The sequence below is a fragment of the Epinephelus fuscoguttatus genome, linkage group LG18 (genome assembly GCF_011397635.1).
Source record: "Epinephelus fuscoguttatus linkage group LG18, E.fuscoguttatus.final_Chr_v1".
In the NCBI taxonomy this organism is placed as follows: domain Eukaryota; kingdom Metazoa; phylum Chordata; class Actinopteri; order Perciformes; family Serranidae; genus Epinephelus; species Epinephelus fuscoguttatus.
The window spans coordinates 27,456,198-27,483,218 of NC_064769.1; the positions used below are offsets into that span (position 1 = coordinate 27,456,198).

Sequence of the window (27,021 nt, forward strand, 5' to 3'; positions counted from 1 at the left end):
GACAGTATCGAAAAGCACATGGTTAGGTTTAGGAAAAAAGAACAGGGTTTGGCTTTTGAACCTTACGGGACGCGAACACCACTCTCTCAGGTGAAAGTCTGTTTGTTGGACCCATCCACCACCCCTCCTGCCTGCCCTACTCAGACTTTTGCTGCCTTAACTTTCATCCTCGTCCCACCACGTTCCCCCCTGACACCGCTGGGCGCCATTAAACTATAGCGGCAACCGGCCGTGTATCATGCTGACATTAAAGGACAGCTTTATTCATCGGCTTCTGATGCCGCAAGTCGCTGCCCAAGCGCCAGATTTCGAGGAATTCGGAGTGAGACCGGGCTCCAACAACCGTACCTTGCACGTTGTAACTGGACATGGAAAGTCCCTGACCTAAGTCAATATGTGATGAGGTTGGAGTGAGCTTGTGTTGGTTGGGACCACCCACCACCCCTCCTGCCTGCCCTACTCAGACTTTTGCTGCCTTAACTTTTGGTTTGCCCCATTGTGTTTTCAACTGCCCTGCTGACTATAACAGCAACTGGACGCTTATCATGCCGATGTTGGCTTTTTTCATCAGTGTCTGACGGCACAAGTCACTGCCCAAGCAGTAGATTTCGAAGACTTTAGAGTGAGACCAGGTTGTCAAACAAAAGAAAATGGGGTCCAGGCTGAACCTTTAATGCGTCTTTATAACAACTGAATGATGTATTATTCACCTGCTCTTACAGCCTTCATGATATTTTTACATCACACACAAAAACACGGGGAAATAAAGACCAGGTTGAAAAATATAGGAGTGTCCCTTTAATATGAGACAGAAGAAACCGTGCCTGTTGTCTCTCCGTCCCGCTGATGCTCCTAAACAGTTAATTGTCAGTCGGAGGGTGACGACTTGTTTCGCTGTTGGCTCGTTCTGAATCCTCCTCACACGTGAGCGCGCGGCGGAAGACGGAGGAGCCTCCCTCTCGGCCTTCAGGAGGGGCTGAAGGTGACTCTCCTCTCGGCTGAGATGCACAGCGAGCTGCTGGGGGTCCGACCGGCCCACTACACGGTCCTGCTCCGGGAATAACGACACACACACACACACACACACCTGAGGGTTGGCATCAAGCATCAAGCATCAAGCATCAACCAAAACCTGCGACCCTGCTGCGGGTCATTTTCTTTCTTTGTAGAGGACACAGCAGCGATCAGAAAAGAGGAGGGCATCTGTGTCTGCGTCTGGCTGGGCTCCGGTGGTGGGTGTGCATGCATGTGTTCTGCACCGTACGGGCGGAAAAAGCGCCCAAGATCTGCAGGGAGCATTTTCCCCATCAGTAAGGTGGCGCAGACGGAGCCGGAGCGCAGGGAGAGCACGGAGGGGGCCGTGGACGGCAGCAGGATGGTGAGCTCAGAAACAAGTCATCTGTATTAATGCTCAGCCAGTGGTCCGTGTTTAGCGTAGCTCTGCACCAAAAGGACAGCTTCTATTTACCAAACACAGCCCATTTTCATCCTGTGCAGGTGCAGCAGGAGCGCAGAGGAGACACAAACACAAGTGCTGGGCATCATTTTGAGGCTAGATTTTTATTCCAGCCTTCCACTGAGGATGCTACTCTCAGGTTGTTCAGGTTTACGCATCATAATCGCAGGTGATGATGGTTTGTGTTTCTCCAGACAGTGCAGGAATTCAACACCCTGGTTGCGCTGTACCGGGAGCAGGTCATCTCCGTCGGGGAGATCTCAATCGACTGTCCGTCTCTGCGGGCTCAGATGCACCACACACGGTCCAAAGGGTGCTCCATGGCCCGGGCTGCACACCAGGACCTCACCGTCATCTCTGTGTCAGGGTAGGAAGGAAACAAAAGACTCATTGTTATAAAATGAATTCACATAAAGCATAAAAACACACAGCTTTGTTTCCAGGCAGGTTTGATGGTATATCAATCTTAAAAATATTATTAAAATAATGTATTTTATTGAAGCTAAATGGCACTTTTATAAACACAGTTACTAAGTGACTGAGAGCAACACACACATTCTGCTTTGAATTTGTTTGTTAATAGTTTGCCATCACTTTTATGTTGACGTATATGCTATACATTCATTTTTGTGTTCTCCGTAACATTATGAAATGAGGCTTTAAATAAGCCCACTAGCTTTCCAAATCCAAGTGTGCACTGTTTTTTTTACCCTCCACAAAGCCACCACCTTCACACAAAATTTCCATCCATCCATTTCCTGTAACCGCTTTATCCTCATGGGGTCATGAAGGGCTGAAGCCTAGAGGCGGGCTACACCTTGGACAGGTCTCCAGGCTATCACAGGGCTGACTGAGACACACAACCATTCACCTACAGGCGATTTAGAGTCACCAGTTAACCTAACCTGCATGTCTTTGGATCAGTGGTTCCCATGTGGTGGGTCGTGGACACGTTAGAGTCACTTGAGGTCCGTTCAGAATGGACACGTTTGTAAAAAACACTTTATTTTGAAGTAAAGTGAATTTGCAGCACAGAGATTTTATCTTGAAGTGCCATTTCCTGCTGTAGAGTGAGTGACCAACGGACAGCTACTTGACAGAGACAGCAAACTAGCTCAACGACATGGCCAAACACAAGTATGACGCTGAATATATTAAGCTGTGTGGACCTTGAACTAATGACTAAGGCTAAATTTGGACCCCATGGCTGGACCAGTTGGGAACCACTGCTTTAGACTGTGGGAGGACGCCGAAGAAAACCCACACTAACACAGGAAGAACATGCAAATGACACACAGAAGAGCCAAAACCCTGGGTTCAAACCTAGAATCCTCTTACTGTGAGGCAGCAGTGCTAACCACTGCGCCACCACGCCATCACATATAGAATTTAAAACACACAACTGATATATTTTGTAATTATAACCTTTATCTAAACAGGGAAGGCCACTGAGGGAACACCCTGAGCACCCTGATTGTTACATAGCTTGTTGATGTAAACTATAACTTTATGTGCTGCAAACAGGCGGAGGACATTGCGACAGCATTAATTCGGAGAAAACATACATTCACACACTGCGCTCTGTCAGCCAACAGTGATTTAAACTGACTAAAAGGAATTAGCTTGTTTAATTTTATAAGCTTCTGTTGATTGTTCCACTCGTTTGGAACATAGTATTTAAGAGCCAGTTTCCCAGTCTTGGTATTAATATTATGATTTCTAGATAAATAGATACAGAGAAACACTTTGCACATGGTAAACTTGTATGAAAATCCCACCCATAATTGAAGTAAAGTGGATCTCTGCTACTGTAGCGTAACTTTTACAAAAGCTCACTCTGCAGGTTAACTGAAATGACATGTATGTTCAAATACCAAAGTCTGCAGCATCACAGGTGTGCCATATCATCTTGTTCACGATAATACAGGTATAAGTTTTAATATCAAATGATAAATTCATATCGTGATACTTGCGATATTATGACTTGTTGACCTATTGACGTCATACTGTTACCCACAGCAAAAACACGCATGTCTGAAAGCGAAATTATTACAGACTCTGCAGTGGCTCCAGCAAGAGGAGCAGCTTCAGTAGTGTGGAATAAACTGTGGCGTCCTGAACGTTTTATGAACAGGCCCGGACTTCTCAGACGCTTTTAGTGAGTTACCGCTCAGAGGGAACTCATTCAGTGGCTCCTCTGGCAGCAGCACAGCGTCTCCCCCTCTCCTCTCTCGCTGTGAGTACACGAGAGTCGTGTCGTTTAGTGATTTTGTCATAAACCTTTGGTAATGTAAACCTATATGACGCTCAAGGCTCGACAAAAAACTACATATATGTGAATGTGTGATAGTTGTGGTATCATAACAGCCTGTCACAGGTTACTTATTTTGTTACAGTACTGTTGTCTTAGATTAAAAACAAAATCTATATATATATTTTTTTTTACAAATTTTTCATACTGTCAAGAATATTGTTATCGCAAAAATACCCTGAAATATTGTGATATTATTTTAGAGCCATATCGCCCACCCGTATGCAGCATGTACTGGAACTTGGTCAGCCTGAATGTAAAGTTCTCCTTCTCTTTTTGTCTGACTGTATCTGTTTTCCTTCTTCTCTTTTATCCTCTCCTCCTCCTCCTCCTCCTCCTCCTCCTCATGCTGCAGTCTAGAGGACGGGGAGATCCACCCTGAGATCTGTCGGCTCTTCATCCAGCTGCAGTGCTGCCTCGAGATGTTCATAACAGAGATGCTCAAATCCATGTGCCTGCTGGGGGTGCTGCAGCTGCACAGAAAAAGTACCGTCACAAAATATCACACCATTATTATGCCACAACATTTCAAAAAAAGTGTTGATTTATGAGAATCAAACAAGCAGAGATTCATTCAATATAAAACCTCCATGTGTCTGATCAGTTTATTCTGTATATGTTTGTTTTCAACACTAAATATCTGCCCATCAGTGAGAAATAAGAAAAATCTATAAAACTGACTTTTTGACATTCTGACATGTGACAGTGGGAAAAGCACGTGTGTAAATAATAAAATGATGAATGTGAACTCCATTTAGCTGCTTCAGCTTGTTGTGCCTGTTGTGCCATGATGATATCGGCACGTCATCAGTATCAGCCGATATTGGCTTTAAAATGAAACATCATAATCGGCCAGCATGCTTTTTCTTAATTTGCACAATGAATGAAAAGTACTGTCGCACTTTCAAAAGTATTGTCTTTTGTGTCTCCGTCTGCTGGTGGGCCATCATGATAAGAGTATTCATGCATCGTATGATGTTAATTGTACTGCAGAAGAAACCTGATGATCACTAAAACTGGGCAGGAACGAAAGTGGATATATCGATACTGGTGTCAGTTATCAGTCAAATGAGTTGTTACATATCGGCGTATCCGATATCACCAAAAATTCCAGTATTGTGCATCTTTAGTAAGCACTACTTCCCTAAACCTAACCTTAACTGCTAGGTTTGCAACTGAAGACACAGTTTTCATCCCCAGTTGCACAAGCCGTCCCCAATTAACTGGTTTTAAGTCAGAAATGTGTCCCTGGGTATAGCCTAAGTTAGCCACACACAGGCAAAGATAGACATACACATCCAAACACTCCATTTTGCCACGTCCTCTTTCATAACTCATGAACTGGCTGTCACAGGGAGGCAACACTGACAAACATTCTCACAGTTGTGTACGTGGGTGAATTTGCGTGTGTTAAAATCAGTTTGACCTCTTATTTTCTACTTGAAATCCTACTTCCTAATTTCTACTTAAAGTATATTAAGAGTTCGTTTGCAAAAGCAGATAAGAGCCATTTTTGTCATGTTTATTTGAGCTGACCTTGTTTTAGAAGTTAGTCTTAACATGCATTTTCAAACTGCATATTCAACATTAGTACAATTTAAACATGGATAAAATGGAGGCAGAAAACTTCTACTGAAGTATCTTTCTCATTCGGGTTGCTCAATGATGAAGAGATTAGAGTTGTGTTCACACAGTGTTGAAACAGCAGAGGGCAGCAGAGAGCTGTCTGTATGGTCAGTGTGTACAACATGGATTCATACTCTGACTTAGCTGGACTTAGAGAAGAGATCATTTCTGTTACATTAAAACATTACATTGTGCATTTTCAGTAAACAGGTCTAGCATTTTTTGATGGTTTTTTTTTTTTGAAATACTGAGCATTAGAATTCCGGTATTACACAAGGAAGTCATTCATTTGCTGCTTTGACTGTGTCTGAGTTGTCTTTGTTGACGATGCCTCAGCGCTGCTGTCTCTGTTTGGACCCAAAGGAACAGACTCTGAGCCGAGGTTGGACTTGAGGGTGGACGAAAGCTCGGACGTTCCCATCCTGGAAGACCGATCCTCCTCTCCCATCGACTTTCCTCAGGAGCAGTGGCTTGTGGGAATGGATATTCAAAATATAGAGAGGTACACTGACCGCACCTGCTTTTAAAAATGAATTTGCACACTGATGAACTGCAGTTGGTGTGTCTTTGTATTCACAGAGATATGCGAGAGATGCGAAACCTACTCAGCAAACTCAGGGACACGATGCCATTGCCACTGAAAAACCAAGGTATGTCATGTTTGAGATACGTCCAGAGATGTTTTGGATATCTTTTGCTGCATTCTACTTTCTGCATTCCCCCCAAAATTTTATTCTTTCTGAAGTTTTCCACTTCTGAATACATAATCCAGTGCGACTTAGAATAGGTTTCCTTTTGGACACAGCCAAGTCTTTATGCTAAACTATTCTAACCAACTGCTAGCCCTAGCTTCGTACTGTACCCTACAGATATGAGAGTGTTTTCAGTCTACTGTTGCTTTAAGGCTAAAAGTTCATTTGACAAAATGCACTCTGGGAGATTTACAAGACTTATGAGAAAACTAATCGTACCAGAGTACACATGAACTAGTAGAGATCAGCTTTTCAAGTGGACCCAGGAACAGTTTGCCAATCTGTGCCCAGGTACAGTACGCAGTGTTCCCACTTACCAAATGAACTGGACTTAGTGGTCAGGTGAACTCAGATCCAGACCCAAGTCCCTGATTTGAAAGCCTCCTCTGCCACCATTTGATACACATCTTTGTTGATGTACTTTGAATGTTCATGCATTTTGGGGTTGAACTTACTGGGTTGAATTCACTTACTGTAAATGGCGTTGGATAAAAGCATCAGCCAAATAAATGTAACATAACATTGTGTTTGTTTATTCCAGACGACAGCAGCTTGTTGAATCTGACTCCACACCCACTGGTCAGGCAGAGGAAGAGACGCTTCCCTGGACTCTGCTGCATGGTGTCTGGCTGAGCGTCTGAAGGCAGCACTACAGTCAGCACACATAGGAAAGGACTTTCATTATATTTTAGGATGTATATTAACAAAGAGATTCATTAATCTTCATTTTACTCTTTATTTAGTTACAGTATTTCCCCCCATATTATCTGAAATTGTAATCTTGTAGTACTTGTTATATAATTCCTTACCATTTGTCTTTTTCATCTTGAAGTCACTTTTTTTGCTGGTTGGTCATTTGGTTCTTGAATTCATGACTTATCTCGTCCAGCTGTGGTCCGTTTGGTGGCATAAAGATTCAAGCTTGGGTCGAGTTTGGGTGGAAAGGGCCAGCTAACAGTCAGTAATGCATATAATGAGGCAAAAGTAAAGTACCAGACAGATTGGACCTTAAAGACACAGGCGAGTTTCAGTTTCAGCCCTTTGCGTAACTCCATTTTGTTTTGCTTTTTTGTCTTTGCATTCCATCCCTCCTTTTCTTTCTGTTTTGCGCCATTTTATATAATGAAAGAATAAACTTGTACATATTCAGGCTATGCACTGGCATCTTTCATCCTCAGCTGTCTCACTGTGCTCGTGTCACGCCACCATGTTTGAATGTGTCACAGTGTGAGATGTGTTAGTGCCAACGACCTCCTGTAGTATTTCATCTGAACGTCATTCGGTAGAGGCTCTTGCCAGGTGAGTCTCTACTCGCCTGTACGCCCCGTAGATAAAGCAATTCATACACAGTGTTACGATGCATAGACTTAATTGGCTCCTTTAATCATGACACTCCTTTTTCTGTAAGAAAAAAACTGAATTTATTCAGCACTGCGTGTGGAAAAATAAATGTTACAAAGCTTTGCTTAAGTTTTGCCTTTTAGACATCTTAAGCATTCTCACCCAGATAGCAAATGAAGATGCATAATAACATTGGTCACTAGTCTTTTCAATACTTTGACATAGCCTGAGATATTCATTAGCTACTGTACTGGTCAGATTACTATGACTTTACGTCTGGAGAGAGGACGATTTCTAGTCATTTAAGTGACACCCTGAACTTTTATCGAACAGTGCTTTAAGACAAATATTTCCTGTTGACCAACACCAAGACACACAGCAGAAGACCTTGAAAAACTTTTGGCTATATATGGCATTTTCATGACATTTTCTGTGGATATTCATGATCCGCCGGGGGACGAAAGCTAATAATCTTACTAGCATTAGCATCAGCAAGTGCCATACATTTTCATTTATACCAGGAAATAACAAAATCTAACACTGATATCAAGAAAATATCAAAGTGCGCAGATTGAACAGTTCTGCAATTAGCCCTCAGGGATAAATTAAGTATTTCTGATACTGATTCTGAACAAGAAAGGCATCAATCACAAGCCTTCTCCCCAGAGGATAAACTTTTTTCCTTTCTGTAGGATAAAGTCGTACTTTTACAAAAAAATTGAGATGTTTCTGTTAATGCTTTAAAATGAGGGCATATAACTGAATCTACCAAATCCAGGCATAATAAATACTCCAAGACTTTCTTATCATAATATCATACTTTCTTATCATACACGAAAATGATCCACTGAGAACAGAATCGTTTCTCATTTTCATTTTGAAAAAAGTTCCCCATTTAGACGACAACATTTTGATAACAGTCGCCGTGCACACGGATCCGCAAAAATGACCAAGCAGTATACATGCCAGGCCAGTAGTTGGCGGTGTGATGCTTATGCTTTTTTCTTTAGAGCGGCGATGGATAAACAAACGAAATGGCAACTGCACGAATATTTGTCTGGACGGACGACGAGGTGGAGTTGCTACAGTAAATCTACACTATGATGGGGAAGTGTTGATAACTTTAATAGGGTGAGCAGCACCATATTGTTTTCAGAGGAACTGCATGTTGCAAGTTTACATAACAACAGAGTCGGTGCCGTTTCTCAAAAATTACACTCTTGAACCCGTTTTCAAAACATTGCGTTTTCAGGCACCCAAAATGCCACTGTCGTGTAAACGATCGGCCAAAACGCAACTAAAGTTTACCGTTTTCAGTTGAAATCGTTGTCGTATAAACGGGACCTTTGTCTTGTAAAATGGCAGCTTGTGACACCACAGTTGCTCTAATACTCGTCGTAAAAAATAGCTGAATCATCAGTGCGTTGTCTGTTCATCACTAAACTATGATTTTAGGGTGTAATGATCATTGCAGCCTCTAGGGGGAACTAGCACGGCTTTTAAGGCGCATTCATACCAGGATAGTCCGGGGGACTCGGTTCGATTGGGCGGGGGATGCCAAAAGATTTCACACCTTCATTTGGTTCAGTTTACTTTCACACTGCACTTTTTAAAGTGGACCAAACCGCCTGGACAACATCACACAGACCGTTTCATAGTCAACGCAAAGGCATGCAGACGCGAACGCGTTGGGACACATCGAGACGCATTGGCCGCTATGATGCGTGCTTGCGTTTCAAAATGTGTTGTCCATTTTTTTGATACACGATACCTACTGTAAGCAAACCGCACCAGGGTTCACTTGCAAGTAAACCGAGACCCCCAGTTTTCAAGCGGACCAGGGTTCGCTCGTTTGGTCCTCACCAGAGTTCGAATGAGCGTTCACACCACTCCAAATAAACCGAACAATCCATGGAAGCGGACTGGACCAAATAGCGCCAGTGTGAATGCGTCCTTAGTCTTGGTTTTCTACAGATGTGCAGCATGTCATCAACAATCTTCCCTGAAAAAAAAACAGTTTTAACTTTCAGCTTCAGTTTTCCATCATAAGGGCTTTGCAGATGTTCCACACACATACAGAAATGACAGAGTTGAATAAGCCACATACATAAATACACACACATAATAAACCTAACTGAAACCCATTCATTCATCTGAAGCACTCCACTAAAGCCATTTCTCATTGAATGTAAGTGTAATTTGTAAATTTGTGTTTGTGATGTTATTTCCTTTCTTTATTGTAATCTAAAGTGGTGACGTCTAAATTGCTAAATTCCTTGTTTTGGCATGTATATGACTCCGAGTATGCTATGTGTAGTTAGTGTGTTCTGCAGTGTAGAGAATCCACAGTGAAACATATGTACAGCTTAGGGCATTTTATAATGTGAATAAAGTTTTATATACAAATAAGATGGTGATATTTCATTTTTTATTGTCTTTAACTTGAAGGAATAGTCAAGCATTTTGAAATAGAGTCATCTGCTTTCTTACCAAGAGAACAAATACACATAAGCTGAAAACAGCCATGCTGGCAATTGGTTTTTTTTTTAGTGCCATTTTCTTAAGACCACAAGTTAAGTACATCATTATCCTGAGAAAACAAGCCAACAAATAATCAACCTCTTATCATAAGAAAACCAAAGGATGTTTTCTCTTTTACTCTTATTTAAGCTGAAAATGTCAGATCACGGAGTACCAATGACTAACACATTAAACTGTACTTCAGTCATGGTCTAACACATGAAGAAGTTGCAGTGGATCTTACTGCTAGAAATCAGATCTGCCCTTTTCATTCCAGGGGACATCATGATAACTTATCTCAAGAAAACAGCTTTCTGTTTTCTCAAGAACTGACATAAACTAACTCATTAACACAAGAAAACAAGCTTTATCTCGAGATTACAAAATACTTAACTCATGATCTCAAGATAACAGGACTAAAAAGTTATTGTAACACGGCTGTTCTCAGCTTTTGTAGAAACAGACATGACAGTGTTATCAGTCTTCTAACTCTAGAGCTCCTTTTCCCACCGCAAAAAAACAAACTCCTGCTAACACTTGGCTTTTTTTATTCAATGGGAAACACTCCTGGAACAAATGACTCAGCAATAGTCTCTGTTATTTAGCAGCTCTTGCCCTGATTGATCGGCACTGATGTAAATATGAAACCTGGGTGGACGCACTACATTTTAGTCCATTTGCCGGTGTGATGTAATGACACTCCACCATGTAATATCATCAGTCTCCATTTGAGCTGTGCTCGAACATTGTTTAAAATTAGGCAGCACCGATTTCTGGCTTAGACTGTCCTATCAAATAAAGGCAAAGAGCCAAAAGAAGACAAAATCTTTTAAAGAGAATGTCCCACAAATTGCAAAAATAAAATAATAGATTTAGGAAATTATTTTTTTAAAAAAACAGGGACAAAAGATAGGAAAAACTATACTGATTATTATCATTATTATTATTATTATTATTATTATTATTATATTTTAAAATTATGTCACGGAATTATAATAATTTTTGAGAACTCTTTCCAAGTCATTTTACTTTTTTTTTGTTTGCTTGTTGTCTTTTTAATATGTTTTTTTCTTTTTAATTTTCTCTTTTTACTAATTTCTTGCTAATTTTTTGGGTCATTTTTTCTTTCAATGCTCGCTGCCTTCTTCCCATGTTATCAAACAAATCAAGCCAATTTGCTCAGTTTTTCTTTTTTTTTTTTTTTGCCTAGTCTGCATCCTCTGATGGCAAAACTAGTTTACCATAAAGATTTTTTTCCAACCATCTATAGGCTTCCTTCATTTCTTCAAAATATACATCTTATATTGTTATTTTATTAAGGCATCTGTCCCATTTGCACTTTTTCATCTGATAAATGAATTGATAAATAAATGAATGCACGGCTTTTGAGCATTTCACACATCCATATCTTGTGTAACACTTTGCATACCTTTTTCCTCTTCCTAACACAAAACCAAACAACAAAATGTCAATCACTAAGTGTAATATTTGTGAAAATGTTCCAGTCATACAGTACAACCTGTATGTTTCTATGCACAAATTAGGCTGTGTTCACTTTCATAACATGGACCAATTCTGACTGTTTTTAGTGCCAGATTGTGCAAATACTGGATAACTAAAAAAACAGTTTGGAGAGAAAGTAAGCGTTCTCCCCCTCACTATCTCTAACTGTCAAGTCTCAAACACAAAACATCTGGATTACGTCTCTGCAGCTGGGAAACTCCAGAGCTCTTTACTTCCCGTAACAACGAGGGACAAGAAGGTTATGTAAGATGTGCTGTTATGTTTCCTCATTATTCTTGTTATTAACAGAAAAGTGCTTATTAGTTTGAGATGTTTTGGACACAGATTGGGCAATGTAAGTGAAAAAACAACAGCAACTGGATTCCCAAGATAAATCACAGAGGGGGGTTTTATATAGCTGCTGATAACTCAAGTCAGATTCAGCTCTGCCTGCAGTGCAGACTTGACAAAGTGAGAGGACCCAATACACAGTCAGCAACACAGGAGCTGGTAAACTGTGTGCATTCACATCTGCAGAAGAGGACGTCGGTATATGTGGTGAGTCAGATTTTGCCTTTTTTATGCATGCTCACTAAACGTGACTGTCTCTTGCTTTGTGCTATTTTATTTATTCATTCTTTTTTTGTCTTTTTCTTGTTAAATTTCTTTTTATGCACCATGTAAAACACTGAATTCAACTATTAATGAAATGTGCTAAAACTAGAACTTACCTTGCTTTACCTAAAGCGCAGTTTATGCACCAGAAATAAATACAATCTCAATGTAAAACACATATTACAATAAAAATGTGTGTACCAAATCAAATCAAATCTTCTAAATATGTTCCAGAACAAAGTATTTTTAAAGGAATGCAGTGAATTTTGAAAGCTGCACTACAGCAAAGAGCTGCATGCAGCATTTTGAACTGAGCAGAGTAGGGTTGGGGTTGATGGATGTCCTCATAGTTTGATAAATTGTTCCTTTGCAGAGAAGCTGTCGAAGCATCAGGCCATCCTTTGGGATTTTGAGTATATTACTGAAGTTAAGATGTTTAACTGGGAGTCAGTGTTGTGTGATTTTAGTCCGTTAGTTTTCCTGTTATTTATTCAAAGTACATTAAATGATCTGTGCAATAAAATCCAAACCAATCTAAAATAAAAACATTGTTGATTCTGATCATTGGATTATTTTCAGAGGAGGTGAAACCAGTGTGAACTCCTGATGGCTCCCTCCAGCCGGTTCCTTTTGCTGCTTCAGCTCCTCAGCTGGATATCAGTTGGCCTGGCCTGTTTCTGTGACAAGTACCCCTGGGGACCCTGGTCCGCCTGCTCCAGGACCTGCAACCACGGTACTCAGCAGAGATACAGGTGAGACACGCACATACACATGTGACATTGTAGATATGGATGACGGACATGTGGACAGTGCAGCTACAAGTCAGACACAGAGTGCAGCGTTCTGTGGTGTGAAGTTTGCAAATTGAACCTGAAAATAGAGCCAAAGAAACTGTGAAACATTGAAATCTCTGCTGCTTTCACTTTATTGTTGTGAAACACAAATACCTCATGCAGATGATGCCAACAGATGCTAACATAAGCTCTTTTTTTTATACTTTTTTGACAGGAATATTCAATATGATGATTATTACTGGAAGAGCAGCTGCAACCAGCTGTGTGACAGAAATGACAGAAGAGCCTGTAACAGTCAGGCCTGTCCAATCAACTGCATGCTGACAGAGTTTGGGCCTTGGTCCGACTGTTCGCCCTGCGCAAAGAAACAGGCAAGAAACACACACATGACACTGCAGAACCCTGACAGACTCCCTGTCACAGTTTTGGTTGCTATATGATACACACTCGTTCTCAGCAGGTTTTAAGTAACTGAATGAAGTATACTCAAAGCACTGACCCTACCGACCAGTGCACAAATACAGGAGCTTCTCACACCTAGAAAACGTTAAAATAATTGTCAGATGGTTGTTAGGGCTTATTTGCTGATAAAAAAAATAATGTTTTTGTAATTGCAGAACACTGTCAGACACAATATTGGGTCTTGCCAGTGTGTTCTGTACTTCAGTATAGGTGAGTATTTCTCAGACAAAAAAGAAATCAGCATATTATAAAAAATTAACGTAAAAATTAGGTTTCATTTGAGAGTATATTTTGTCGCTGAGTGAAGTTTCACGAAGCAGGTATTGAATAAGCTCTTTTTTTATGCAGGATTTATACTTCTACATCAAATCAATGTCATACCTCTACGTCAGTGCTGTAGCCTGACGTGCACCTCCCCAGAAATGTAACTACACATCGTGGTGATGCAGACCTCCTGTCTATTTTTGGAAGCTGAAACTGTTTCCCTCCCTCCCTAACTAGGCTAATTTATAGCCTACAATGTAAAATGCCATAGGCTTGTGCTAATAACGTTAGCATGTTGTATTTGTTTAGAAAAGGTGTTTAGTATAAGACAGTTGTTTTGTCGGTGAACCTTGTGAGTTGTATTGGAGCTGAATTATGTACCGTTACCTTTGTTAAATGTTGCTGTTGTCCCTGGCTTCATATGAGTAGAGGAAAAGTCCGCTCGCTGTTAGGCTAATTTATACAATGTAAAATGCCTTAGGCTTGTGCTAAAAACATTAGCATGTTGTATTTGTGGGGAAAATGCGTCCAGATAAAGACAAGTGCTGCGAGTTATAGTGAAGCTGATTTGTGTTTGAAATTGTCTCTATTAAGTCATGTTTAATGTGTGTTTAAAGTGTGTTTTGAATCAACTAAACTTTACAGCACTTCACAGAAACCCCGTCGCCAGCTAGTATTTTGGAAGTGTAACTGCAGAGTGACACAGACACACCACCGCACAAGTATAAATGCTCACAATGGCGTAGCTCAGGGCAGAGAAGACCAGGATTTTTTTTTTGTAAAATTTGAGCAGAATTTTGTCCTATATTTAAGACTTTCTATTACAAAATGTACATTTGTTGTGTCTGTTCTGTCATTTCCAACCTCTGTTTTTATTGTGACCATTTTCAACTATTGATCAATAAGTTGGTCCTTAGTTAAGATGCAAAAGTGTCCAGAGTCTTTAATCAAATGATTCATAATCTTATACAGTCTTTCTCACATTTTGTCGCCACAGTTACGGACGCGTTCTATCCAGAGACCGTCCCAGTTTGGTGGATCAGCCTGCAGTGTGGAGCTGACAGAGGAGAGGCCCTGTCACCCCTCCACAGAGTGCAAGTTACCACCCGTGGAGTGCAAAGACAACTTCAAGTGTGATAACGGTCAGTAGTGTTTTTTACTGATGTGTGAAGGAAAAAGTGTCACATCCTCGAAATTTTGTTCCTTTTTATTTAGATTTTCTCAGAATTGTTATTTTTCCCAGCTCGTTGAATAAATTAGATCAACATCCTTTATGTCACGTGACTTCTTTAATCTTAGATCTACTGACACAACGCACCCACAAACACACACACACACACACACACACACATACACACAAGTAAAGACACATACCGACATTTTAACTTCTATCTCTTATGCTGCAGGACGCTGCATCAACTCGACGCTTACATGCAACAAACAGAACGACTGTGGAGATAACACGGATGAAAAGGACTGTAGCAGCTTCCAAATTGTGTGTCCAGCGGACAAGAGAGTGGCTCCTGGAGCTGACCTGGTGGGGAATGGGTAAGCTAGAGGTCAAAAGGTCACTCTTGACTTTACAACCTTTTTAACATTCCTTCTTGCTGTGTTACACTCCTTTCTGTCAAGTGCTGTCCTGGCATGTTTCTCCTCTTGAAAACATGTTTCAAATTTGAGTCCAGCTGTGTTTATTGGAGCTTATTAGACTTTTTCCTTTGTTGGCTTAATGCCTACAAGAAAAGTCAGTGGACTTTTACTTTGCACTGATTTGTGTTTGAAGGTTTGATGCTCTGGCAGAGGAGCCCAGAGGAGCTGTACTGGACAACATGTTTATGGGAGGAACTTGCACCATTAAGAGGCCTCCAACCACGTTGCTCTACCACCGAATCCCTCACAACTTTGAGAACTTTGAGATAAAGGTAGTATTATTGTTATAGTATTTAACTATGCAGCCCATTGGTTATTAAACTAGCCTGATTCCAGTTCTCTGAATCACCACCTTCATCTCAGATTTTTTTCAGTGATTCAAAATAGGTCTTGTGTCGTACTCGCTGACAGCTGATTCCGTGGTTGGAGAAACAACCAACCAATCAGAGCAGAAACATAGGTTTCTTTTACACTGCTTCTTCAAGGTGGGAAGTTAACGCTGTCATGCCAGCTCTCTGTTTTGTATGAAAGGTACAACTGTGGAATGAGGGGGTTAGAGTTTTCTCTCCTTTAAGGCGGCATCTGAGGTAGCAACAGTGCCAAAATGATGTCTGTATTAACAGGACAGACAGAATGAGGGGATCGTGGACAGCACAGATGTGGAATTTTAATGACGTCTTATGCGCGTGACCCACCACGGGACATTTAAAAAGTAGCTGATAGCAGTTAGCAGCTAACTCAAATAAGTAGAATAGTGGCAGGATGGGAAAACAATGAGGTCCAGGAGCTCCTAACCGTCTAAGCAGAGGATGAGATCAGCCGCTTTATAAAATTTGGCTGCAACGACTTTTGTGTTCATGTTGAACAGGTGCACGCAGCTGCACTAACAAAGATGTAGACTGATGCACATAGAGCAGGACCAAGGTTCACAAGCGTGAGTTCAACATAAATGAAAAGAAATGCATCCATATGCATGTTTTTATTTGCTGTACCGAACTTGCGCAAACCATGACTGTGTACCATTATACTTCTAGCAGTAAGCTACTTCAATGAAGTGAAAAGGAAGTAGCAGCACTTTTTTTCATTCCAAGCACTGGAAATAACACCTCCTAAATTAGCTTATTTCTTTAATCGTTGGGAGAAACCTTCATAATCCCTACTCACAAACAGAAATCACATGTACACAATGTTGGGCTGAACACAATTTTGTTTGTCAAAAAAATCTGACAATCCTGGTGAAAACTGGAACAACAACTTCTGTATCAGCATTCCTGTCTGCTGTATTATCTTTCACCACCAGAGGCAGCCATGATCAGACAGTTTCACATCCTACACACAGAGGCTTCAACATGATAATATGAGAATATGTCCATCAGTGGTTTGCAGGCAGTCTCTTTTCAGCTTTGACTTTGTTGCTAATTTTCTTGTCTTTATATAGACCTTGACTAACAGCTGTGGTTGTGGTTGTAAAGGTTGGCGAGGTGGAGGACTTCAGCACCGATCCCCAGCCGCTGCTTGCTGAATCCATCAGCGTCAATCCGTCCAGTTCATCTGAACTCAGCCTAGAAGAACATGGAATACGATTCCGTTTCTTCCCCTTTTTCTACTACTCTGGGAGATTAATGTCACTCAAATCTAGCAAGGCAGCTTTTGAAGCTTCAAAGAAATCGGTGAGTGACTCAAACAACAATACAGTTGTAGTGATATATCTGTAGGAACTTAATTCATATAATGCATTTCCTAATCCCCTAACCCTCACCTTAACATAAAAAAGTAAACACCAGGCCAGCTATACTGCCCTTCTTCATCTCGCCCTTCCTCCTCATTTCCTATCTTCTCTTCCATAGGACTCTAAGTTTATCCGGGTGCACCAGGTTCTGCCTGTATCCACGTTCAAGTTGAGGGACCCAGGGGATCTTGTCGTGTCGCAGCCTTTTCTCCAGTTTCTTCACGCTCTTCCTCTTGAGTACAACTACGCCCTCTACAGGGATATCTTCCAGCGCTTCGGGACACACTACTACAGCACAGGGAAACTGGGAGGCAACTATGACCTACTGTACCAGTACAGTCGAGAGGAGCTCAAGAGTTCAGGTACTGCAGCACAGCCAGGTGGTCGAAATTTAGAATGACACCCTGGACTACAGTGGTAATTCAAAAGTTAAGACAGTCTGCTTTTTAATACTGATTAAATGTTGAATCAACATTTTTCTCTGACGTAAATAGGACTTATTTATACTTGTTTTTGGTTATGTTATATTCTGAGTACATTTTAGAAACGTCAGTCACCATCATAGTGTTCCATTGCACCATCCCCAACAATGCTCTATGATTCAGTTACACAGCATTCCCTACACGAACATTAGAGGAGACATTTAGAAGTTACTTTTAAACCTGTTATCTATCAGTAGGTTGTATCTTCAAAGGTATTCTGATCGTGCATTTGACTTCTCTATTCTCAGGGCTAAATTCACATTTCCATAAGTGTATGTATGTTACCTACAGGGCTAAATGTATACCTGGTATTGAAATGTTAAGTTCATATGCGAATATAACAATATATTAAATCTTTGTATCACATTTTTGGATGACAGTTGAACACATCTTCGCAACATCAATCCAATAACAAAATGGAAGGTTTTCTGGCATAAAACTAATAGATTTTACATTAAATTATAACAAGTCTAAAGGCCCAGACTGAAACGGCATCAAAGAACTAGTGACAACGAGGGCCAACTGTGGTGTCTCCTCACATCGCCTGTGTCTTGGCCCAAAAACTGCACTTGAACACATCAGAAAGACTACAGCCAACAGCAAGGTAGCACATGCGTTCTGCACCTGTTTGAGAAGGAGAAACTCTCAACACCAGCAGGGGGCGGTAGTCTGTATTAGTCATTTAAAAATGGAAACCAGAAGGCCGAAGGGACGGATTCAAGACACTAGGCGTTTCTCAATCTGCGTTCTTGCCTGTACTTGTGTTCTTGCGGACTTGTGAAACGTCATCAGTCACAGCCCAAGCACTGTTCCAATTCAAAGTCTGCATCCAGCCAAATACAGTCCAAATGCCCGGATGTGAACTTGCTCTGCCCGTTCCATCGGGGATGCATCGGGAGGTGACTTGTGTGGACTTTTGACAGCCAGGTATCCCAGAATGCATTTCTCACAGACCAGCAACAATGCAGCCATCCTTGGGAGTCTGTACTCCCAAGTCGAACTTGCCAAGTCTGAACTCCAAAGTGCGCAAGTCCGAACTTGGCGTACTTGGTATTGAGAAACGCCTGACTAGCACATTAAAAACACAACCCGAGGTTGAAAGAACAAAGGATATTTACTGTTCACTAGTGAGCAGTAACATGATCACAATCCGTTTCTGCTAAAAATCTAAAAAACAATCTTACCGTATATGACAATTTAGTTTCTGTCTCATGGCCTCTTGACTTTAGTTGTTTGTTTGCTTTCTTCACTTACTGTACGTTTCTCTCCTCAAGTTAAACTGCAAATCAGAGCGATTTCATTCAACATGCTGAATCAGCCCAAAAATCAGCCAACAAGGACAATGACTAGCAAGATGACTAGTGCCAACGGTGTGGGACATGCCGCAAAAACTAGGGTGACAGAAGCTCACCAATGGCCTGACACTGACCAATAGTCAGCTTGGTGTGTCTGGGTCCTTGAAATCACAACAAAATCTAGAAACAAAAGTTTGCGTTAAGGTTATGTTATCTGATCTTTCTATGAAAAATGTAGTTCTGTTTCTGGGTTTTGTCTGAAAAGGTCAAAACCAGAATGTTACCTTTAAAGATCATTCTTTCTTCAGAGGTTTGGATTTGAAATTGTTGGTGCACAAGAAAGCCCAAATGAGAGGACTGTCGTTGAATAAACAGAGCTAGAGGAAAATGTAGTGCTACACAATGTTTTGTTTTCTGTTCCTTTGACTCTGCATCATGTTGCTCTACACTCTGGTTCTCCCACAGGTCAAACAACAAAGCATGTCGTAGGCTGCCTGTCCCAAGAGACCTCCTGGTCGGTCATCTTCTACTCAGAACACAGCAGGGTACACCGATGTGGCGATAACAAGATGACGCAGAAATATGAAGGTTTCATATGAAATCTACCAGGGAGCACACCTTCTTTGTTCCCAATTCTTCTGTTTGGCTTACTGACTGAATTTATTGTTTTATCACCATGTTCCTTCCTTCATTCATACCTTTAATATTTCATTGGTCCAGGCTCGTACATCAAGGCAGCAGAGAAGTCTTTCTCCATGGTTAAAGGGGGCCGAACCAGAGAAGCAGCAGCTCTGGCCTGGGAGAGGCAGGGCGCGACTCCGGACAAAACATCCTTCAAGAATTGGGCCAAATCTGTTCTCGACAACCCTGCTGTGGTCGAAGCCAAGGTTAAATCAAACATCACTGAAATATCTTCAGCTCCTCAGGATATTCAAAAAGATAAATTACAAAAGCTGATGTTGCATTTTTGTATGTGTGTTTGTCCAGGCGCTTGTCATCGTAGATTTGGTTCGGGGGATTCCATGTGCTGCCACAAAGAGGAGACATCTGAGGAAGGCCCTGCTGCAGTACCAGGAGGAGTTTGATACCTGCAAGTGCTCTCCCTGCCCCAACAACGCCAGGCCTGTTCTCTCCGGAACAGAGTGCAAATGTCTTTGCCAGACTGGCACATATGGCTCTAACTGCGAGACACGAGCTCCCGACTACACGTCAGGTACAGCGGGACTGCTGCAGAACACAGTATGAGAACACTGTTGCTGGTGATGAACAAGAAAATGGTAGGCAAGGAAAGTATGGTAAAACAGCAGAGGGGTTTTTCCCCCATTAGGAATTGCTGTTTTAGTGTTTTCTTTCAATGACCTCTTCAGTGCTCAGTACTTAAGGATTATGGTATGACCTTTAGTTTTAAATATCTAAATTTTGTTTCTGAGAAATCCTGTTTTTCCCATTGCTTTGGTGTGGTGAAAAGATCAGTCACTGTTGCTTTGGAGAAGAAGCTAGTCAGAGGCGGGAATTAGAGGAGTAGTAAATGCGGAACGCTTTGTCTTTGTTGCAGTTGGGAGAATTTACCATTGGCAGTGGTATTTCCTAATTGGGTGTACCAGCCTTGGCACATGTCTGATGGATTATCTTACACATTGCAACCATCAACACCTGCAATGAACACCTGCTTATGCACTTTTTTGGCTTAGATTGGCAATGTCAAGTTGTCCGTACACTTGTTTGTCCAACGGTTTGGTACATATCTTCAATTTGCTGTAGATTTTCATGGTCCCCACAGGAATCTTTATGATTTTAGTTACCTCCTGACATTTCCTCTATTGACTATCAGGCCAGAATTTACACTTGCACATAAGAAATCTATCAAGCCAATTGTCAAGAAATGTACTACTCACTTTCATGGTTTAAGGATGAATCCTTGAATTATACTAAGCCCATAACCTTTCTTCCGGCATCCCATTCAGGGTAAACACTGCATCCTGTAGTAGCTGTAAACAGTACCAGACTTCAAAACACCTTGGCACATGTCATGTAGATTAGTTTGCACAATGTGCCTCTCAATACTTGCATATGCACTTTTGTTTTTGCATAGATAAGCAGTCGGTTTGTCCGTCCAGGTGTTTGTCCAACGCTTTGGTCCATATCTTCAGTTTGCTGTAGGTTTTCATGGTCCCCACAGGAATCTGTATGATTATGGTTACATCCTGACCTCTACTGTATGTAATTATCAGGCCAGAATTTGCACTTGCATGTAAGAATTCTATCAAGTTGATTGTCAAGAAATTTACTTACCACGTTCATACTCCTCAGAGGATGAATACTTGGATTTAAATGAGCCCACGACCTTTCTTCCGGTATTCCCCTCGGGATAAAATCCATTTTTTTTGCTCCACTGCTGGAGAAGAGTATTATAAATCTTCCAAGTTTATCACCATGATCTTGATCCCCAACACTTTCATACTGTGGTACATGAAGAACACAGCAGTATTAGCCTTTTAAGCTGCAATCTAATCACATACTACAGTAGGTACACACTAATGCTAACCAGATTTATTTATGTTCACATTTGAAATGTGGTTTGGTGTTTAACATCTGCAGAGACAGTGGATGGTTACTGGAGCTGCTGGGGGCCGTGGAGTCGCTGTGATGCCTCAATGAAGAGACATCGGACGAGGCGGTGTGATAATCCCACCCCCCTCAGAGGAGGCCAACCTTGCAAGGGATCTAGGAAACAGGAAGAACCGTGTCACATCTCTATGTTCAAAACGTAGGACGAACTCTTTGAATTAACACATGTTGCTATAGTAATCAAAAGTCAGATAATTCTTCTATGCCTTTACAACAATATGAGAGTTATACTTCAGATGGAAGAAAGTACTTTAACTCATGATAATCAAATTAAGACATTGTTTTTCCTCACTAGAATATTGATATTATTTAACATGATCATACTGCAACCACTGATGCACATTTAAACTCAAATTTACAAAATATCCCGGTTGTATTTTGTCTTCATACATAGGTTTATAACTTTAGATTTACTGTTTACTCTGTGTCCGTGTTCTCATGTCCAGACAGGAGACCTGTGACAATGATGATGACTACACTATAGGCTGGACAGACGAGCTGCCTCCTGGTGTGCAGGGCTGTCTGAGGCCACAGGGGCCTGCCAACAGCTTCCTCAGGGTAAACACCAACCCTCCAGACTGTAGTTAGGAAATGCAACATGCAATATAAGAGCAAAACAAAGAGACTGTAGATTATTGACTATGACTCTGATAAAAATGGCAGCTAACTCACCAAAATATTGAAAAAGACTCACTTCTGCCTCTTTCTTATGTGGAGGTTTATTACTGCCAAGAGAATAAATACCTGCATGAAAAGGTAAAGTTTTATGTCTGTATGGAGTCTGGAGTGTGCCACTTTTGTTAAGTGTGTTTTTAAATATAATCAAGGGGTGTCAGTGGCTTAGTGGTTAGAGCAGGCATCCCATGTCGAGAGGCTCTGTCCTCACTGCAGCGGCATGTGTTTGACTCCGGTTTGTGGCCCTTTGCTGCATGTCATCGTAGTATCATGAATCAAAATTTTGCCTCAAGGGCACAGAACTGACAAATGAAGGGGCGCAAGAGTGGAGGTTGAATGACAAGTACTGTATAAACTAAAAGATGCCCTGGATGGTTTATATTTGCATCCTTCTGTTGAACTTCCTAACTGGTATTTATGAACTTCTTCCTCTGACAGAAAGCGAAGCAGTATTATGACTTTGGTGAGGATGAGGAGTTCCAGTGCTATACTGGATTCGAGCTGGATGGCTTTCAGTACATTAACTGTCTTCCTGATGGGACATGGAGTCAACCAAGTGGAAAATGCGTCAGTAAGTCTTTCACCAGACCAGTGAATAGTGATCTGAGAACTCTGGTTATCTTGTAACCACATCTCTGCAGCTTTCTTGATACTCACTCTCTACAAATAAAAGTAGGCCTAACTATAATATTTCTGCGTCCGATATCTACGTTGGATTAAAATATGTCTACCTGTTTTTTTAGGGAAAGTGTGCCTTCCTCCTGAGATCCCTGATGGCATGACACTGTTCCCCAACAAAGAAGAGTACAAAGTGGGGGACTCAGTGGGTTTAAATTGTGAGGAGGCGGGACTGCGGCCGCTACCATCAGGCTTATACAAGTGCGGCGACAGTCTCACCTGGGAGCCTCCATTACCTGCTGACCTACGCTGCACTGATGGTATAGTAGTTCACTCACTTTGCTCTCCCACACAAAAAAATTAAGAAAACTTTCATGTCTAATTCTTTTCACACAGGCATGTCACAGTGGATCTTAGAATCTAAAATCTAATAATACCACCACTTGTATAACAATAACTCATCAATGAGATGCTTATCTGAACCCTGCCACAATGCTACACTGTAGTGAATAAATATGAGACCAAATGTAGAAACAATCTACTTTCTAATTAATAATATGAATGTGAATATGATGACATGTTTCACTTTATAAGTAACAAGATGTAACTCTTCACATTACCCTTATTCTAACCTTAACGTAATACTTCATAGCTAACGTTAGCTAATCACTAACTAAACACTAGCACAAGTAACGAGATGTAGCCCTCCCATTACCCTTACCCTAACCTTAGCAATTGCTCCTTTCAGTGTTGCCAGGTGGGAAATGTAGGATTATCGTACCAGATACTCAAAATTTTCGTATTTTGAGGGAAATTATCGTACATCCGTCATAACCAAAATAACAATCCTACTGATGCGCTATAGGCAAATATAGTCACTCTAGTGTTTACTTTTTTGTTTTACTTTTTTCTATTTTCCTTGCTTCTGTTTTTCCTCTTCTTCTTCTGTTTTGAATCTCATTCTCGCTCGACTGACGGGTCCTAGCGCCTCGTGGGGCGGGTACAGCTGACCATTCAGCCAATCGTGCTCATTGTTCAGAGACAAACGTCACCCGTATCTCATGCTAAGCAAAGTGCAATTGGCTGGAATCATGTCACATGGGAACAGATACCTTCAGGGCTCACAAAAAAACTCCGGCATACTGATTACAACCACACATTCATGAAATGGTCAAATTATCGTGCATTTGGCCTTTTTTGGGATTACTGATCGTACATCGTACAGAGGGCCAAATTATCATACAAATAGGATAATTATCGTACACCTGGCAACGCTGGCTCCTTTAACGAAATACGTCATAGCTAGCTAATCACTAACTTTGTTTTGTTGGGACTTCTGCTTCCGGGCCAAGGAGCTAAGGGGGCTGATTGTGGCCTGGCATGTGGGTATGGTGGACAAGTCATGTAGCTGCTCCAGCTGCAGTTATACGTGAAAACACTTTAAATAAAGCATAATTTCATCCCTCCTAGTTTTCAAGTGTGCCATCTTCTTTTCCTCATTCCGGTGCCTCAGTTTATTCTGGGCTCATTACTGTTCCCTGTGGCTGGACAGCAGAAAACCACCACTCCATTAAGACCAGAACTGTTGTGGGTGTTTTTTTCCCCATCAGCCACAAGGGGCGCAATGAGCCTTAATAACACTCAAAAACAGGCAACAACAGGTGGAAAATATGGTTTATCATCAGCGTTTTCTAATGCTGTGTTTTGGATGAGGACTATCTGGTTAATTTGGTAAATGCACATCTGGCTCCCCACTCCTGATAAAGCATAGTTTCTATGAGAAGCATTCAGGACAAATATACTCTGTATGACGGAAAATGACAGAGGTGTCTTTTGTTTCTGTGTGTTTCCTGTGTGTAGAGGAACCGTTTGTTCCCGACAGTCAGTGTGGTCCCGGAGAGAAACTGCAGGACTCTAAATGTGTCTGTATCCAACGGGAGAGCTGCCTGTGAGTTTCATAAACTAATTTATTTTATTGTGTTTTCTTTATCTTTATATCTTATAAGCATGACATGTTTTTAATTTTTTATTATGTGAGACACTTTCAGCGACATTTTGTCGTTTTTGCTATGTAATTTTTTGTGTCATTAAATCAACAACAATTCTTTTGTTCCTCCGTGTGAGCACGCAGTTCACAACCCGAGAGTCTCTGCATCCTAAACCTGGACGTCGGTGTCACTGTGCCAATGTCCCTGTGCTCCTTCCATGCTGGTCGTTGCCACGGTGATCCACTCTTCTATGTCAGTGACGGCCAGTGTGACACGGTGGCTGCGGCCAAACTGGAGTGGGCCATGTTCAGAGCCAACATGTCCTCTAAGAGCTCTGTACAGGAGCCCTGTGATCTCGACACGTGTTATGAATGGGAGACCTGCTCTGGTGAGTTTGACTGCTAGCTGTACAACTTGCAGTCACTCCAAATTTGTCAGCACAAGTATTTAAACTACAAAACAAAAATTAGGTTTGAATATTCAAAGACTTCACATACATTATATCAAATAATTTTCCTAACCTTAACTCGTGTTTTTATCTTCAGCATTAAAGAAGTGCGAGTGCAAAGCTGCCCGTAACTGCCCCAAAGTTGAAGAGCACATGTTCTGTGTGAAGCTGACGAGGACCCAGAGGACTCGCAGCATGGACCTCTGCTCCATGGCCGCCCTCAAATGTGCCAGCTACCAGTTTGAGATTGTCAATGAAGGTGTCTGTGAGTCCAGATGATCCTGTGGGATATGGGTTAATTTGCTCAGGCTGTATTTACTGTGTCATATACAGACAGAAACAAACCTTTAATCATATCATATCATATCATATCATATCATATCATATCATAAGCAAACATCATCCATTAATATGACAAATAAATCCATCAGGTCAGCAGACTTTGATGTGTCTGATGACTAGATGTGACCTATATTTAAAAGATGGAGAAGGCAGCAGTCAGTCAGTGAAGTCTAATAACAGGCACAGAGAGAAGTACGTACACATGTTTTATGTGTTTCACATGTAGTAATAATAAAAACTTTAAATCAAACATTGTCTGTTATCTTATGGATGTCATGTGTTATTGTATCTTATGCTTTCAAACCTTGAAGTTCATTTTGGCTGGATGTCACAGTTCCCCTGAGTTGATTAGAGGGTAATTCAGATCACCTGTTGTGCAGGGTGTGCGTACTGACGTCTAATACAGAGGCCGTTTACATGTACACGGTGATTTTGATAAACGGAGACATCTTCCTTCGTTTGTGCCCTTCGTTTACACGCAAACGGAGATTTCTCCTCTGAAAACGAGTCCTTCTAAAAACTCCGGCCAGAGTGGAGATTTTGGAAAACTCCGGTTGCGCGTTTGCATGTAAACTGAGATAAACGGAGATAAACGGAGTTATAGGCAGTCGACGTCACAGTATGCACCGGAACTTGAGCCTGTGTCAAAAGTGTGACCTATGTTGCTATGGTGACAATGGATACATGGAAGGCTTGAGCTTCTCATTACACTGCCACCTACAGGTTTGGCATGCTCTTGTGTATATATACACGGGTAAGTGTCAACGAAGATCTTTTTGAAAACGAAGACAGTGAAATGTCCGTTTATGAAAATAGCCGGCAATGTGTAAACGGCGTCTAATTAAGAATGGAGAGCAGCTTGGTGCATTGTCTCTCTGGGCCAATCAGAGTGTGACAATGCCCCTTTATGAGGGCTTAAGAGAGGTGAGGAAACACACACCCAGGACATTCTGATCCTTCCTTAATCAAATGCAGACCTCATGTTAGCAAACACTGTCAGCCAGAAACTCTGGTCTCTAGGCCCTTGTGAGAATTCAGTGCTGTCTTTAGCTGTGTTGTTTGAGGGTGATTCTGTGTACCTTAAAACCTAAGTTGAGTGAAAATTAAGACTTCCTTAACACTAGGTCCCCTGCATCTGGGCTGTTTTTGTGTTTTCACGCAGGAGTTCAGCTCTCCAAATGCATCACATAGCACCCTCAGACCCAACATAACGCCTACCCCATACATAAACATGTTTGGTCATTATCAAAGAAGCATTTGCTTATTATTGTTATGGAGGCATCTCCATTGTTAAGGCTCTTGTGAGACTTGTTTCTACAAGTGAATATAATTTTTCAATTATTTTCAGATGACATTTTTTGGGACTCAGTTGTCAAGATGAATGATTTATGACCATATATACTACCCCAGAGCAAGGGAAAATCAACGTAATGTTAATGACACAGACCACCATCACTATAGGATTTAAAGATAAGAACTTCAAAATGTATTGAAATTCTGCACTATGGTCTATTAAAATGAC

The 27,021-nt window shown here is 41.3% G+C and overlaps 1 protein-coding gene across 2 annotated transcripts; it reads left to right on the forward strand.

Annotated features, from left to right (window-relative positions):
- Positions 1–956: 956 nt before the first annotated feature.
- On the forward strand, positions 957–25,749 carry c6 (complement component 6). 2 transcript variants are annotated; one of them, XM_049604972.1, is made up of 21 exons: positions 957–1,378; positions 1,651–1,823; positions 4,123–4,253; positions 5,757–5,895; positions 12,745–12,876; positions 13,133–13,289; positions 14,642–14,786; positions 15,051–15,192; positions 15,428–15,566; positions 16,767–16,964; positions 17,142–17,385; positions 19,266–19,388; positions 19,521–19,687; positions 19,788–20,013; positions 21,399–21,567; positions 21,875–21,986; positions 22,542–22,674; positions 22,847–23,041; positions 24,582–24,669; positions 24,853–25,097; positions 25,255–25,749. In XM_049604972.1, the coding sequence occupies exons 1-21, from the start codon at positions 1,247–1,249 to the stop codon at positions 25,434–25,436; spliced, it is 3,372 nt and encodes a 1,123-aa protein (XP_049460929.1). In that variant the 5' UTR covers positions 957–1,246; the 3' UTR covers positions 25,437–25,749. The 2 variants fall into 2 exon arrangements, with proteins under 2 accessions (XP_049460929.1, XP_049460928.1); XM_049604971.1 differs by lacking the exons at positions 957–1,378; positions 1,651–1,823; positions 4,123–4,253; positions 5,757–5,895 and adding an exon at positions 11,730–12,067 and having other exon boundaries at positions 12,706–12,876.
- The last annotated feature ends 1,272 nt before the right edge of the window (positions 25,750–27,021 follow it).